General features: G+C 44.2%; 1 protein-coding gene across 2 annotated transcripts in view; it reads left to right on the forward strand.

The window, feature by feature from the left end:
* The window catches only part of PPP1R16B (protein phosphatase 1 regulatory subunit 16B), a 64,022-nt gene that overhangs the window by 24,430 nt on the left and 21,838 nt on the right, over positions 1-17,754 (forward strand). Inside the window, exon 1 of one of the 2 annotated variants that reach the window (XM_033153385.1) lies at positions 15,350-15,552. The exons of the other annotated variant lie outside the window; for it this stretch is intronic. Coding sequence (XP_033009276.1) covers positions 15,492-15,552 — 61 coding nt within the window. The 5' untranslated portion in view covers positions 15,350-15,491. Of the gene's footprint in view, positions 1-15,349; positions 15,553-17,754 lie in introns of those variants that run through there. 2 annotated transcript variants of the gene reach the window in all.

Raw genomic sequence — 17,754 nt, forward strand, 5'->3', positions numbered from 1 at the left:
TTTCATGTCAAGAACATTTTTTTTTTACTGGTCTTAATTTGAGCCAGAGTACAGCAGGATTTAGCTACAGAATCCTTACGGCCACAGCTTAATGTCAGAAAAAATTACCTTAGAGCATACACAGAAAGTACTTCCTTCACCACAATGTAATCTTCATCTAAACTAGGATTATAGGCTATTCCCTCAAGGCCTCTTCTCCAACAGTCCAGGAGTGCCATGAAAGCTTCTTCTGCCTGTCCCACATTTGGTACTGTTATCAGGGACATAGTTGATATTTTTTTTGGAAAACACTACCAGTGTATTCTGCTGCTCATTTCCCTCTACAGCACACGCAGATGCCGCCTTCTTGACTATTGGACCCACTATTGGCCTCATCCACTCAATCTTTCTTCGCATGCAGGGGAAATCCCTAACACCAAGGGCTTGAGACCCATCAACTACCCTCACCTGATGTACCCAGCCAGTCGAAGCAGTTTCCCAGGGTGTGCCCTCTTTCACACGCTGACAGTTTCTAAGATCCGCAGGTAAGAGCTGAGTGTAGGATGGGGGACCAAAGGTGGACAAACCTATCCCAGAAGGAGCATGATGTGTCCCTCACCAGAGGTACTACCCCTTCCCTAACATCCCATAGACCCCCTACATGCAGAAATGCTACAAGAATTATAATAGAGTTCAAAATTGTCATAGTCCAATAGGATTGTTGAAAAAGAACCATTGGTATCAGTTTCAGAACACTTGGGTAGATGCCACTGAGGCCTTTGAGATTCATTTCCGTATCTCCTGTATTTTTAAAGAAGATCAGTATGGGGTGCTCTGAATTGCATTTGGGACCGTGGTGCATGAGGAAGGGGAGCGAACCCTTTCACTGTTTTCTGGTAATGAATAATCCCCCAACTGCTGCTTGTTCCGATAGGGGGGAAAAGCATCCTAATGAATCTCACACACCGAACTTCTATTGCTACAGACACAGTTCCACTTCTGCACGGCTGGTTTTTTTTTAAAAGGGGGGAAAATTTGATCACAGATCTTGAACTTCTTGCCTATCTTGCTCCTTATTTAACTGTAAATTGATGCCTAATGTGTGAACAAACCTTAAAATAACTCTTTCAGCAGAACAGTGCAATGCTAGGAATGTATTTGGGGCAGCACACCTTGTCTAAGTAGATAGTCAAGAGGCAACTAAATGATGATCAAAGCCAGAAGCCGCGGCAGGAAAGATCGGTGAGCCCATAGTCCCTTCTCGACTCCAAATTGCTTTCATTTTTCTCATTCAGCTGGTGTTAAAGCAAAAAGCCCAGGTCAGCAAGTTTTCATCGGATCCTATTTTTCTTACGAAAGGAAAATGTCATCTGTGAGCTTGGGCAGATTATTCTACACGAGAAGTTAAAATCAATTTGGCACTGATCTCATTTAACATGGCAGGTCGGTGTCAGCCTGCCTTATTAGCTCTCTTGATGAATCCTGAGGCATGTCCTTCCGGGTATTAAAAAAAGTGAAATCCTGGTAATGGCATATTGAGTGTAGGCAGTAGATTAAACTGCAAAGGGATCTAAAGCCAAAGGTGGCCTTGCACGCTTTTGCTGTTTTTTAAAAATTCACTCAAAATCCTGTTGTTGTTACTAAGGGTTGAAGTTGCTGAAAATCTTGCTGTTGAGCTTATTCACATGGGCTCCTCCCACCCCAAATTCCCATCATACTCCTTAATCTTGTTGAAAAGTGGGGTTCCCCCCCAGTTCTGCTAGAAATGTGAACAATTCTCATATTTAAAAAATAAAATAAAACCAGCAGTTCAGAAATAGCTTGGACGTACTGTATTGGCCCAAATATAAGCCGCACCTTTAAAATTGGAGGGGAGGAATAACTGAATATAAGCCGCTGCCTTCCTCGCTGCTCCTGGCTGCATGGGGCGGGGGCTGCGCTGCGTTGCTGACGTCCTTTCCCCTTCCTCACTCTCCCATCCCAGCCTTGGAGGAGAGGACGGGGGACTATGTGCGGGGCGGGCGCTGCTTTCTGGTGCAGTTTGCCCTGCACTCCTGGCTGCATACCGTAAGGTCACGAATATAAGCTGCACTTTAACTTTTCACAGTTGGAATTTGGGGGGGGGGAGTGAGGCTTATATTCAGGCCAATACGGTATGTGGGGTGCAAGACACAAGAGAACAGAACAAAGCTCAGTGGGTTGGAACCATAAAATTCCATGTTTAAAATGGATTTCCCCTCCATCTCTGGTTGTTCATGGTTGTATCCTTTTGCCAATGGCAAAAGAGTTCTTGCTGCATAGTATGCTTCTGAATACCAGTAGTAGATTTCCAGGTAGTATGTCTCTTCCTTGTGCGGAGTGATTTTTTTTCCTTTCCCTGTTCCTGGGCCGACATATTTTTTTTTGGGGGGGGGGGGCAGGTGAGTCCTGGATTTGAAAAGTAGCATTCTTTAAAACTAGCTTCCTTGGCATCTGCTTCCCTGATTGAATATTGGGGAACTAGAGGACTGCGGGGAGTATTTATTCAAGACCATTTGCATATGTGTTACAAACACAGGCACACACACACACAGTTTCTTTTGCCAGTTGCTTTTCTGCGAGGTGTGGGACAGCAAAAAGGCTAGCTACTAGGAAATTCTTTTGGACAAGAGATGATGATTACACCTTGGGAGTCGCTGCTAGCCTTCCTATGGAGCTGACAACTCATGTCAGTGTCAAGAGCCGAAGGATATTGCAGGGGATGCCAAATGGAGATTTCATCTGTGAACCTTCAGTTAGTTCTGGGCAAAGGAAGGAAAGATCTTCACAGAGAGAGGACAATGAAACCTTAAATTACCAATTGGGCAGGTAATTGACCCCATAAAAGCTTTTAGGAGTCTGGATCAAGCTTGTTTGCTGGTCTGAGCAACTAGGAGATCTTTTCCCATTGTTTATAGATTACTTTTGCCTTCCGCCTACCCTGCTGTTGCCTTGTCCCTCTCATTCCTCCTCCCAATGTGCAAAGGAGTCCAACAGTTACAGCTTGTCATGATAACATCTCTCCTCTTGCCACATGCTCATTCACTAAAGAATGCTTAATGTATTACAAAATTACCTGATACGGTGCTTGTGGTGTACCAATGTGTGAGAGTGTTGTCTCCCCCCCCCCATTTTTTTATTTAGTGTTTTTTCTTTCTATACATGCTCCATGAATCTAGGGGTAATTGTAGAGAGCCAGGGGTGTAGTGGTTAAGAGCGGTAGTCTTGTAATCTGGGGAACCGGGTTCGTGTCTCCGCTCCTCCACATACAGCTGCTGGGTGACCTTGGGCTAGTCACACTTCTTTGAAGTCTCTCAGCCCCACTCACCTCACAGAGTGTTTGTTGTGGGGGAGGAAGGGAAAGGAGAATGTTAGCCGCTTTGAGACTCCTTCGGGTAGTGATAAAGCGGGGTATCAAATCCAAACTCTTCTTCTTCCATGCAGCATGCAACGTACAGTGTGTGTGTGTGTGTGTGTGTGTGTGTGTGTGCGCTCTCGCAGCTATAAAAGGGCATGTGAAGATCTTGTACTTTAAAACATGCGCTGTAGTTACATGACATATGCAGGTGTCCTTATGCTCAGATTTTGCTCCGGTGTGAAGTGTCCCTTAGGAGGACTGAGTTGAGAGACCGTGACCTCTTCAGACGTTTCTCTCTTTCACCTAACTTCAGATTTCAGTGTGTTTACATGTTGAAGGGAGACTGAAGAGAGTTCCAGGATTGCTTCTGCAGGATTATTAAGCCTGCAAATTGACTCGAAGCTGGGTATGAGAAAGGGAGAGTTTGGTTTTAATTGTTAATGTCTGCAAAACACTTTTCATCCGTATGAATGGGAGAAGTTTCCGTTGACCTCAATCTGATGTGGATTTTGCCCTTAGAATGCAAACATTTCTTTGCCTTGGTTTTGTTTCCAGTTAATGTCATGAAAGTAGCAACTGCTGTGACTTACTGCTCTAATTCTGGAGTGATAATGGAGTTCAGCAGCCATTACCTTGGCATCCTGCTATATTTATCTCTATTCCTTAATGGCTATTGTGGTGTGTGTGTGATTTTTCTCTCTTTCAGGTTCTACTCATGGTCCCAAAAGTAATACAAACCAGCAGAGGGTGGGAGAGGTATTATTGCTTCCCAAGCATCTGGTTTTGCATTACAGGTGTTGAGTGCTAGAATATGATGACCCTAGAGACAAGCAGCAATTAAGACTCATATTTGGAGGCTGCAGTCTCCAGATGGGGAGCCAGACAAGGGTATGAACCTGCTACTGGAGACTGGAAAACCATTGCACCTGAGATTGATGGACAGGAGGCCCAGAACAACCTCCCACACAGCCAGGGCCTGTGGGGGCCAGAGGTTGGACTTTAAGAGAGTGCCTTCCTCCAAAGAACCTAATGCCTCTCACAGTACCTCATTGGTCAGGAGGCCATGGAAAGGGTGCCCATCTTCAGGCCAGAGTGCTAGCCCTTTAAGCATCTGAGATGATTCAGAATGGGGTGGAGTTTGGGAGATGTACCGGTAATCTAAGGGCAGAGACTTGAAAAGGCTGTCTACTGGCAACTTTAGTTGGAGAAAGTTGCTCACTTGGAGCTATCCCTGGTCCTGCAACTCTTGATCAGCCTTGCTCTGTGGAATCAGTCATCGATTTAGAGCATACCAGAGAGGCTTCTGTGTTTGATTCAGATGTTGATCTAAGTCAGGCATGGCCAAACTTGGCCCTCCAGCTGTTTGGGGACTACAACTCCCATCATCCCTAGCTAACAGGATCAGTGGTCAGGGATGATGGGAATTGTAGTCCCAAAACAGCTGGAGGGCCATGTTTGGCCATGCCTGATCTAAGTCAAAGTCCTCCAGATGTTGTTGGATTCTAGTTCCCATCAGTTCAAGCCATCATGGTTAGTGGTCAGGGATGATAGGAGGTGCAGTCCCAGGGCTTTTTTTCAGCTGGAACTCACCAGAGCTCAGTTCCGGCACCTCTCCGGTGGGTGCCATTGCCATCCTAAGAGAATGAGGGAGGGGTTCATGATGAGTTCCTGCACCTCTATATCTAGAAAAATAGCTCTGTGCAACAATACTTGCAGTGCCACCAGTTTCCCATCCCTGTTTGGACAGCGGTATCCTGCAGATCACTCCAACATGGAGCACTTTTAGGACCTTGAAGGTCAAAACCACCACTTTGAATTTGGCCTCATAGGGTGCAGCGAAGTATCCTGGTCAAAGAAGCAATGGCTTCTTTCCCACAGCTTGTAAGCTTTGATTCCTTTATTGAACCCAGGAACAGAATGTTATGAAACTCTCAGTCGTCCTCTTCCACTAATGATTCATAGATGCTAGGGTGACCTTGTGCCCTACTTTATAATAATATTTTATTCTTTTTTCCATATAGAAAGTTACATTTGTTACTCAACTATTATTAAGACTTAGCACTCTATTTAAAGGACTGTCCAGGTTAAAGAAAAAGAAGTGCAGGGACCTTGAAGTTGCCCATCAATATTTCACACCTGGACAGCAGACTGTGTGTGCCCACCTGTTCACAGTCTTCCCCAGTATGGTGGGATCTATTGCATTTTTATTGGAATTATAGTAATTATTTTACAGGTTGCATATATGCATACCAATTTTTGTATGCAGATATGTGCCCCCTTTTGTCCTGTATTTTGGTGATACATTTTTTCTTCTTTTTCCAGGTGTAGGAAGTCACCCTACTCTTTTCACTGTGCTGATCAGTCAGTGCTTAAAATAGCATTGAATAGATTTTGACGTTTTATCCAATATTTAACAGTAAAGGAGCGATGTGTTGCCACTTTGAGTTGCTAAAACCTCTTGACATCCCTTGGACATGATTGTGTGGAGTGGAGCAGCCGTTCATATGCCATTGTTAAAAATTAACTGTCTCCTCAGTTTGGCAAGATCCAAGCTTCTGTTCCACAGTTGGTCTCGCCGGCAAAGTTGTGGTTCAAAAGTCTGCAGAATCAGAATTGTAGGCTGTCTCTAAATAGCAATAATTTGGTCTTTTAAAAAAAATAAAATAAAAAAGCTTGCAACTTTGCCACATAAATCTAAGCCCTTGCCTCCTAATTAGAAGTGACTCATGGCTCCCCCGGAAAGTTGGTGTGATCTACGTCTGTAGCATATAATTATCTCTCTCTTCCGTGGAGCAGTATAGGCAGCCACTTAAGCATTAATTAACTTTAATGAACTTACTGAGATCAACTTTGGCTTCTGGAGCTGTTTGGTTTATGCTGTAAATTTTGAAGACAAAACACTGCGCTGTGGGATTAAGTAATACCCTACAGCCAGCCTTGGGGTGTTGCATCTTCGTCCCTTCTCTGGGGCCACTTTTGAAATGCCAGCTTGTTCCCTCCTGTCATGAAGAACTGGGGTAGACTTATTAGCAAAAGCAAAATGCATGGGATTAAATCCACCATGTGTTATTAATCTTGGCAAGCTAATGAGAGGTTAATGAACATAGCTCAGTTGCTAAATTAAATGCAATGGGTCCCTTGCTTTCTAATAACTGAGCGTTTGGAGCAAAACAAATTGTTTTGAGTAGCAGAAGTGTGTTCTGGTTGCAATTGCCTTCATACTTTCTTGGGAGCAAGCTGCACTGAATACAGTTCGACTTAACACCCGAGCATGGAACTAGGTTATCCTTTTGCTGCAAGAAATGGAACTCTGTGGTAGATAGAGTGGGCATTTCCCCTTTGCCTTGCCTTTTTTGGATTTGTGGATCTAAGTCCCTGGAACCTCTTTTTAACGCTTCTTACCTGCCCTCTTCCAGTACTTTGGCCCAGGTAACATGTATGACCTGGGAGCATTTGATTTGCAGGCATTGTTAAACTAAAGCAGGGTGGTAGGCCTCCGTCATGAACCTTACTAGGTGGGCAGTGGGAGCCTCATCTAAACTGGTCTTGAGCACTTTGAAGGAAGGATGAGATAGACCAAGAATCATAGAATTGTAGAGTTGGAAGGGACTACAAAGGTCTTCTAGTCCCACAACCCTGAGATTAAGAGTCTCTTGCTCTGCAGTATGTTCAAACACTGTAAAATGAACAGAATAGTGTATATAGTGGTTATTAATTGCATTTATACCCTACCTTTCCTACAAGGTGGTCAATTCTGTGTACATGGTTCTCCCTTCTCATTTTATCTTCACAATAACCTTGTGAGGTAGTCTAAATGAGAGTGACTGAGCCAATGAGACCCAGTGATCTTCATGGCTGAGTAGGGATTTTAATATGTGTCTCCCTGGACCTAACCAAATCTCCTAGTGACTAGTATATGCACAGCTAAATTATATCCCGTGCTAAATCATTACTTATATTACCCCAGCTGCGAAAGCTCCTCCAGAATTGTGAGTTCACAGTTCAGAGGTGTTTTAGTAAGTGGTTCTTTTTGGCATTTCTCGTACTGTGAATTCCGCTCGAGGCCTAAATTGCACATAATGTACATGAGATTCCTTTCTGTTTGTGTCCTGCATTAGCAACATTCACAGCTTCAAGGCATTTTAGTGTCAAAGTGTGGGAACTTGCTCATACTTTGGCAAGTCTCCAGGGGGAAATGGGAGCTCTGTGTTGTCAGCATAGTAGGTGCCAGTACTTTAATAATGATGGAAGCACTTAGCGCTTTGGGGAGTTCAAAGCCCTTCACAAGTACATCATTTGGTTGTAGTCCTTCCAGCAGCCCCACTGTTATTATGTTCACTTTGCAGGGGGCTGTAAGCTGAAGCTGACAGAGAATAGCCTAAGGCCACCTAGCGAGGTCGTGACTGGGATGACACTTCCTGGTTCACAGCTTGGCCTCCTATCCATTATGCTATACTTGCTCTTGGGGTGTTGTTGCCCTAGCTTTTGCTGTGCAGCTCGGTTGAAATATTGGGTCCAGCAACAAAAGCTCCTGCTGGATCAAGCCCCAAACCCATAGAATCCAGCATCCTAATCTCACAATGGTCAAACAGATCCCTGTGCGATGACCACAAACAGGACATGAGCACGATAGTCCTCACCCTGCTTGTGATGCCCAGCAACACAAGAGGTAGAACATGGCCGCAGAGGGCTACTACCGTAGCCACAATGGCAAGGGGGCGGGGCTGAAAGGGAGCTGGGGACTCTTATCTCTCTCCCGATCTCTTGCTGATCAGCTGCTGAGCGGGGTCCTTTCAACACCCCCTTCTCTCTTTGTAAAATAAAAAGCATGATCCTCTTTTGGCCCCTGGGCAATTCAGCTCCAGGGACCACCATTCGCTCCATAAGACACACAGATATTTTCCCTTACTTTTTAGGAGGAAAAAAGTGTCTTATGGAGTGAAAAATACAGTAGTTCGAAAGCACACCAGTGCAAGTAGATAAATAGGTAGTGCTGTGACGGGAAGATAAACATCGTTTCTGTGCGGTCTGGTTTCCGCGGTCATGGTGTTCTGTTGTGTCAGAAGCATGCTGGCCACATGACCCGGAAAGCTATCTGTGGACAAACGCTGGCTCCCTTGGCCTGAAATGAGATGAGTGCCGCAACCCCATAGTCGCCTCTGACTGGACTTAGCCGTCCAGGGGGGTCCTTTACCTTTTACCTTATACCTTACCTCCCTTCCGTAAAGTCCATCTGAAGTTATTGTTTAAGACAGGCTGAGGTAACTCTCACACAAGATACGGCATGAGAGTGCATGAGCCACATAGGAACATTGATGTGCGTTAGAAAGGGAGCCATTTTAAAGTGGAAGGCTTTGGCTTTCTAACCCTGATTTAAGCCCGAGGTGTGAAAAAGCACTGGCTGAGGGTTCCTGTCTTTGCTGTTGATTCCAAAGGGTGTTTCTTCCTGCTCTCCGGGGAGCTGTGCAGCAGCTGCCTTAAGCACAGTCTGACTGTTAACATGGTGTCAGGCTGCACAGGAGATCATGTTGCAGACAGCTAGATGGGGAATTCTTTGGTTGCTTTGCTAATTATGATCACTATAGCTCCCCGCTCCCTTTTGAATTTCAGGCCTAATAGACTGCATCTGGTGTAGTTCTTTAATTTAGATTTTGTATTTACTCAGCTGGAGTGCTTATGCATTTGGATTGTGGAGGGATGCATGTTCAAGGCCTTTGCTTACCAGAGAGCAGAGTATTTTCCTTCCATGATTGCAGAGGCGGAACAGCCCTGTTGTGGAAATGGTGAGCAGGTGTGGGTTTTTGCCTGACAGTTATAATCTTCACATATGGCTAGAGATTTGACTAGCAGAAAACACTGTTTCTTTCATGAGAGTGAAGCATGCAGACCCCTGTATCCTGTTTGAGGTTCTGCATATATCAAAGCAGACCAAACTTCATGCATTAGCAATATATTTGAATTGGTTTTAACACAGGGACAGGGAACAAAATTTGCATCGTTCCTAAACATTCCCCCTACATGGCTGATATGAGTTGGAGAACTGCAGGTTCCTCAACCCTGGTTAGACCCTTGACTATGCTGACTGGGGCTGATGGGAGTTCAACAACCATCTGGAGGGCCAGAGGTTTGCTCACCTCTGCTCTAACTGCTATTGAAGGATAAAATTGCTATGCATCAGAACTTCGATATGCGGAGGGAGAGAAGTGCTCAGATTTTCTTACTATTAAAAAATAAAATTCTAGAGAACATGAGCGGTGGTTAGGAAATTATAGTTATAAAGGTCAGCATTGAGAATCTATACATAGATATACCGGTATATATATTTTTCCTATCAATGCAAGTAACTGTAACCAGCAAATACTTGATTTTGATTGGAGCATGCCAAGTTGGCTGGCAAAGCAAGTAAGTCCCCCCACCTCAGGCCTGCCATAGCGATGCTTTCAACATGCATTTTCATTAAATAAAGGAAGAAATGAAATAACCCATTCTGTTCTTCATGTTTTCAGACTGAACCTTTGATGCATGAACTAAATGTAGACAAAGAACAACTTGTGGGATTGCGGAGTTAGGTATTATATTGAACTGCCTGTACTTCCATCATTTTTCTTACTCTGAAACATTTTATAATTAGGAATGTAAAAAGAATCCACTAGTTCAGCATCTCATTTCCTGCAGTGGTCAAGGAGATCATAGAATCATAGAATGGATGGGGCCACAGGGATCATCTGGTCCAAGCCCCTGCAATGCAGGAATCTTTTGTCCAGCTTGGGGCTTGAACCTGCGACCTTGAGATTAAGAGTCACGTGCTCTACCTCAGTTGTTCTGTTTGCAGCATATTTCACTTTATGAAGAATGTAATGTTGTTGTTGTTGTTGTTGTTGTTATTTAGACAATTAATATAATGCTTAACTGCAATAGTCTCTAAGTGGCATACAAGGAAGATAGTACAATGAAAATCAAAAACAATTAAAACTATAAAATTAGATTTCAGTTAAAATGTCTGCTGATTCTTTATTTTATTTTTTAAAGTATTCAGTAGGCGCCAGACGTTCAGTAAGGAGGGGGCCTGTTTGACCTCAATCAGTGACCAGGCAGGGAATATAAGGGCTTCCATCTTGGTAGCAGCACTTGTAGCACTTGCATTGATAAACATTTGCATGCCTTCTAACCATTGCAGCTTATCAGTTCAAAGCACTTTCCCTGAGCTAAGCCAAGAGTTGTCCTCTTTGGTTATCATCGATACTCACCTTTCATCTCCTAACCTCAGTCTGCAGGGCCAGACATATTTGCATCTCTGAAATCCCCGCTCCCAGTGCCATTCCTGGTATAGATGGCACACACAGTGCGCTGCTTGAGAGCTACATATATTGGAGGAATATTCCCCATCGATCGTGACTTATTTTGAAATCCGGCCTCATTGATTTTGCAAAGTTCACTGGTTCGGTTCGGTTGTTACACAGAAGGACTACAAATCCCTCAAAGTAAGCACCATGATTTTGTCAAGGAGATATGCTGAGGCTGCTGCCAGAAATCCACTGGTAGCATCTTGAAATGTGTTGGCATGCCAATCATCTTGCCTTTGCCAGCAAAGAACGAGGTCACATTTTACCCACATGACAAACACACCTGCGCTTGCAGTCTGGACAGTGAACTTCTGTGTCAAATAAATACAGCATTACATGCATGCCAGCTCCCTCGTACGAACCTGGCTCACTGTGACTTGCCCTCTCTGCCAGATAAACATAATACTTGGTCCTTGTATTGAGAGGAGGCGGCAAGTGGGCCTTTATGGGTCAGTATGGAGATGACAGAAGGGATCACTGTAGACTCCTTGAATCATAAAACTTTTAACCCTGTTGACATATTAACATGCACCATTTGAGGTTTGGGTGGGACCCTCACCTTCCAGCACCCTCATGCCAATCATGCTTGCCTGAGTAACATCATGGGAAGAATGTTTCCAGCCGCTACCACCCCCAGCCTCGGGAAGCCTTATAAGAAGCTGCTGTAGGAAAGGGACTGCGAGTAACATCACAGGGTGAGCTGCTGTCTGAAGGTGATGCCCAAAGGAGCCATGTTCCTTTGGGGAAACTGAGGCCTAGACATCTGATCAGGTGAACTTGATTCTAGGTTAATTTGCAGCAAACATACCAGCAGTGGCCAGAACACCGAGAACCAAGGTAAAACTGTTCGGACTCCCTTGTTTTTACTACTGCCCGGAGGTTTAATACTACTGTGTATGACATTGATTTTTTTTTTAATTTTTCATTTGCTGTTAAATTTGCTGGATGTTGCTGTTTTATCGCTGCTGTTATGAAATTATACTTGAAATGGTTGATATTTTTGGCGTATTTTTCTAAGCTGCTTTGAGCATAATTTTTTTTTGCGGCATGGCGGCATGCAAATAAAGTGGTGGTTGTGATGATGGTTGTAGAAGCAGAAAACCTTTAAGACAGAAGTACACATTTTTCAGTCTCTTGCTTTTCCGGGGGAGGGTGGAGCATTGCTTATTAGGGATCTGTATGATGTATGGGCAGTTTACTATTTGCAATATCATTTGGAGCAACCCAAATATCCTATTTTGGGGGGCTGGGGGCGATGCAATCACTGCAAAAGATTTACCCTGGAATGGAAAATTTAAGTAAGAAGTGCAGGAATGTCCAGTGAGCAGGAAAGCTTAGCTCTTCTTCACAGATCTTTCTTGCCTATATTTCTTCTTCTGGCATGATGTTTTCCAGGTGTGTTTCTCCATAGAAGTAATTCTAAAAGCACTACTTGGAGGAAAGCCAAGTTTTTGTATGAAGTTAATGTCTTGTTTAATGACTTGCATCTTAGAGTTGATGAAGTGCTCAGTGAAGACTAAAGCTAGGCCAAAAGTTCAAATGAGCTTGGAAGAATGCAACAGGCGTAAAATGCCCTTTTGCCTGCCGCTGCTACCTCTTCTTGCATTCTTGCAGCAACAAAAGCAGGGCTCCTCCTAGCTGTTTTCTGCTCCTCCCGGCAGCTGCTAGTCACCATTTTGTTCCTTGCGTAATGCCATTGTGACCAGTGGCGGAGCAAGCCAATCGGGTGCCTGGGGCGGCACACGTGCGCTGCGCCCAGGGGCAGGCCAGCTGGGGCAGGATGCTCTGAGATGTCTGCCTGCCTCCTCCCACTCAGCCGCTCTACAGCTGGGGGGGGGAGAGGCGGCGGGTAAACCATTTGGGGTAGCGCGGGAGCCTGGAGCCTGCGGCTGCCCAAGCCACTATATCAGTCCCAGGAGAGACGTGTGGCTCGGGTGCACTGCAGGGCCCGCGGTGAGTGCTGCCTGGCATTTTGTCACCCCCCCTCAGTGTTGACACCTGGGGCGGACCACCCCTACCGCACCCCCTTCCTCTGCCCCTGATTGTGACCAGTGTTCTCTTCTCATGTAGCACGGTTCAGTGGGGAATCCTGAGGTGGGGTGGAAATGGCTGCCGTGTGGAAGAAGGAACATAGGCAGGATAACCTAGGCAAGTTCTGAAATTCACTGCTCATGTCCCTCCCAATAAAAGGTTGAAATGCCCCTTCATCATTTTGCTGCCCATGCATGTGAGGGGGCCTGTGCATTTTGTCTCTGCCATAGCCAAATTTTCATTTGACAGCAGCTAAAGCCATATTCGTGTATTATGGATGTGTGGCAAGGCACAGTGAATTTGCATGGATTACCTCTGCCACTGACTTCAGCTACATTTGAAAATGGGAATAGAGTCTCCGCCTGTACAGGTGTATGCATATAAAGCTCTCTCCTTGTGATCAGGAACCCTGAAAAATCAAAGTCTCCAATCATGTACCAAGAGCCCTACTTACCTACAGGTTATATGGGGGTGGGGCGGTCTGTTTTGACCTTAAAATGAATGTGTGGAGGTCAAGGGTGGTAGTTATAGAATCATAGACTTGTAGAGTTGGAAGGGACCCTGAAAGCCATCTAGTCCAGCCCCTTTGCAATCACAACATGCTGTTGCATACTTGAAGCTTATGTTTAGATCCCATTTCCGTCCTCCGTGTATTCATTAACCATGGAATTGTTGTGGTTTTGTGTTCGGCTGTACCTACCAGCTCAACATTATAAACTGTGACGTCACATCCAGCAATGCCAAGCAGTAGGTGCCAATCCATGGCTGTTTGCTGGTGCATATGTGTAGGATCTGGGTGCAAGGTAGATTCTTGGCCCACCCCATAAGTTTTGTTTTCATCTTAGGTTACCAGATATGGCCAGCCAATCACCACAAATCACCATGCCATAAAATGTTGAGTGAATGGATATCAAATTAAACCTTAGGAATAGCTTTCCTTAGCAAAATCTTCTGCAAATTTGCAGATGGTATCTAAGTTTCAAACATGAATACATTATCAACTTAATAATGATTTAAAAAAATTCCATTAACTTTCCCAGTTTTGGTAGGTTCAATTCTTGGTGTATTTGTCTTTCAGTTTTCTGAGATTCTCTCACCAGGCTCTTGTTGCCCCAGAGTTAATTCAAATGTTTACATTCTCTTCCCAAATAGGTTTCTGTCTGATGCAGGAGCCCTTTTTTAGAAGAAGCATTTGTTTAAATGGGCTCGACTGTACTGCTGAGATAAAGAGCTTTCCAGGCTCATCAGAATTTATGTTTTCACGCCCTTTTGCAACTCAAGTCTCCAGAATAAAGCAACTGCTGGGAATCATACTGGAAATAATTCTTCACTTTACAATTCCACAAATACACAGTTTATTATAGTTTCAAAGAGAACTTGCCCTCAAGCAGGGACATTGTTTTGGGTGCCAGAGCAAAGATTAAAGCCAAGGGTGTTTTTATTATATATGTAAAAAGTTATATCTATGAAAGAAAAGTGAATAGAAACAGCTTCAGCTATATTAACTCTGATCCATTAAAAAATACTCTTTCAACATGGTATCCCCTAGATACTTTGCACTATAATTCCCATCATCCCTGGCCATTGGCTTATACTCCCAAAACACGTGGAGGCTACAAGACCAGGGGAGATTGTGATATAATGGTTGTCATCTTTGTACCTGTTAAGACAAGTAAGACCAGGGGCAGCCCGTGCATGTGGCGAGGTGAAGCCATTAGTCTCAGGCAGCCGAACCAATCCCCTCCCATTGCCCTCACTGCTGCGACTGCCCGTGCCGCTGCAATGTGGTTGCAGCCTCAGGTTGAGGAGACAATTGTGGTGACATGGCTGGCAGCAGCGGGGGCACCACAGTGGAGGCAGGGAGGGGGCGAGTTGGGACCCCAGATCTGTAGGGAGCATGGGCATCAGGGCAGGAGCGGCATCTTGGCCAGCCCCGAGTAAGGCCAAGGTTCTGGCTACACATTAGGCTGGCAGATCTGGGATTGATCTCTTATATCTAACATTATTTTTACTAAATATAACTATGGGATATTATTGGTCTGAATGGGGAAGTGGCTCAGATTCTTTCCTCCGGCACTTTTCCCCTGGTCTAAACTTCCCTTATAGAAGCTATTTGTTCTGTGGGGTGGCAGGTGTGAGCATACAGGCACCTGTATCATGCCTTAATTTGTGAAAACAGCATATAAAAGAAGGGTTTAAAAAGCCCCAATGTCACTTCCCCAGTGAAATTGCAACCCTTGTGTTTGCATCAATCACCAGTCCCCCTGGATAAAGTGAAGCTTGGTGATCGGTTCGATGAATTTTTTTTCCTGGCCCAGGCACCAGGTAGCGTATTTTATCGCATATTCCGATATGGAACTTGATAACCTTGGTGTCTGTGACAGGTGGAAGGAATATGATAACCAAACCTATGGCACCTGCAGCAACTTCCCTTCCTTAAAATTCAGTACTAAGTTAACACAGATTCGACACCAGGAAAAGTTGGATTCTGTGACTTGTACACATTCTGCAGATTGTGCACACTTTCTCACACGGTTCTCTATTTTGCATAATGTATTCTGCTTCTGATAGTTACACAAGAAGAACCCTGTTGGATCAGAGCGCAGGCTCATCTAATCCAGCATCCTGTCCCCCACAGTGCCAATAAGATACTCATTGAAAGCCCTGCAAGCAAGACATGGAGGCAATAGCTCTCCCTTGCTGTTGTCCCCTAGTGACTGGTATGGGACTCCAACTCCCATGAGCCAAAGCCATAATGGCAGATGGTGAGAAAGGATGGACACTGTAGTCCAACAACACCCAGAGGGCCACAAATACTTGAAAGTGAGTGTGGCCTCCTCAAACCTAAGGACTGCATGAGCTTCTCGGGGAAGTGGAGTGGGCTATTGCTGTTACTAGTCTGCCTTCAGACCTAGGGAATATATAGCATAGGTGATGTTTGAACTGTAGGGCTTCCTGGTCCAAAGATTACTCAATTAGCCCCCAGACTACACTATCTCTAAATGTGACGGTCTCTTACATGTACTTGCCAAACGTATGTGTAATTACAAGCGACTTTTGGTTCACTGTGTTCACAAATTAATTGGTGCCATGTGCAGTATGGAGTTATGCAGTGCAAGGTGTGAAGAAATCCAGAGCCTGTTTCTTTTGTAAACTTGATATTACTTGTTCTGCAATCAGTCTCATTGTTCCTTCTACACTGAACCAGTGAGTCAGTTTCTGTTGTTTGTGTGATTTTTTTTTTTTTGAACAGTTATACAAGAAGCCTTCTTATAACAGACAGAAAACACAAAGCCTACTGCAGGAGGTGTGGGCATATATTTTACTTAATAACAGTGGAGTCGGTTGCAATTTGACTGTGACTTTGAGCATGGGAGGTGGGAAAGAGATGGTCTAGAAAATAGTTTCTTGTGTGGGCAGCCTTAACAACAGGGTACCAAAGATCTTTCAAAGGAGACCGAGGAGAGAAAGAATGCTGTAAAGTGAAAAGGTTGTTGAAAGTTCAGCAAGGCAAATTAGCTGCTGGCTCCCCAAACATTAGGTTATTATCAGACCTTATAGGTACACTAAAAAACAAGGTGTGTGAGTGAGTGTGCACACTTGCCTCTTTTACAAGTTACATGGTCTATGGCCATTTTGAAATGGAGTTGCCATCCAATTAGGCACATAAAGGACTTGGGGTGGATGCTGATGACACACATTTGCATAATATTTCCATATGCTAATACAGATGTATAGATGCCTCTGGCCAGTTTAAAATGGCAGTGTATTTTGCAGTGTGTCCTGCCAATGGGTATGCAAAGATTTTGAAAGAGGGAAATGGGTAGGAAAACCAGGACTGGCACAAAAAACCCAGGCTACTCTGTATTAACTCACCAGCTGAAGATCAATGATCTATGTACAGTACTTGATGATGCACCAAGTTTAATGCGTTTTTGTACATTTTGCAGGAGACAGTGGAGGATAGGGGTGCCTGGCGTGCTCTGGTCCATGGGGTCACGAAGAGTCGGACAGGACTGAACGACTGAACAACAACAACATTTTTACAGCCAAGTACTATATTGCAAAATTTGGAAAACAGCAAAATCTGAAGGATAGCTTGAATACAGTGGTACCTTGGTTCTCAAACTTAATCCGTTCTGGAAGTCCATTCCAAAACCAAAGTGTTCCAAAAACCAAGGCACGCTTTCCCATAGAAAGTCATGCAAAATGGAGTAATCCATTCCAGACTTTAAAAAACAACCCCTAAAACAGCAATTTAACATGAATTTTACTAACAAGACTATTGATCCATAAAATGAAAGCAATAATCAGTGTACTGTACTATAAAATAAATAAGACAGTATTGTAGATGATAAAAATTATCATCCATACCATCACAAAAACAGATTAACTGAAAAAGGCTCAAAAACAAAAAAGCAAAAATAAATAGCAGAAACAAAAGCACCAAACATAATCCATTCCAGAAGTCTGTTTGACTTCTGAAATTTTCGAAAACCAAGGCACAGCTTCTGATTGTTGCAGGCACCCCGAAAACAATAGCCGAAAGCCACATCAGACGTTCGGCTTCCAAAAAACGTTCGCAAACCGGAACACTTACTTCCGGGTTTTTGGCGCTTGAGAACCAAGGTACCACTGTAATCTGAAGGATATTTCTGTTCCGATCTGCACATTAGTTCAGGAGGCATGGATCAGGTCAGTTTGCACAGAAATTGCATTCCTCCAGCCCCTACACTTTTTTTTTGCGGCTATTGAACAGCAGTGTCTAAGCAGTCTGACGCAGTGGCAAAGTGAAAGCCTGCACACAGATGGAGGTCTGAAATGTAACTGAAAGGTCAACAGAGTGTTTCCTAGGAGTGATAACTCCTCAGGACTAAGCAGTAATCTGAAAGCAAAGAGGCTTTGTCAAGAGATATTCATGAAAAAGAAATGCAGGGGGAGGGGGGAAGAGATAGAGAGAGAGAGAGAGAGAGAGAGAGAGAGAGAGAGAGAGAGAGAGAGAGATATTCTGGAATGAGGCAACAG

The sequence above is a fragment of the Lacerta agilis genome, chromosome 6, assembly GCF_009819535.1.
Source record: "Lacerta agilis isolate rLacAgi1 chromosome 6, rLacAgi1.pri, whole genome shotgun sequence".
NCBI lineage: Eukaryota > Metazoa > Chordata > Lepidosauria > Squamata > Lacertidae > Lacerta > Lacerta agilis.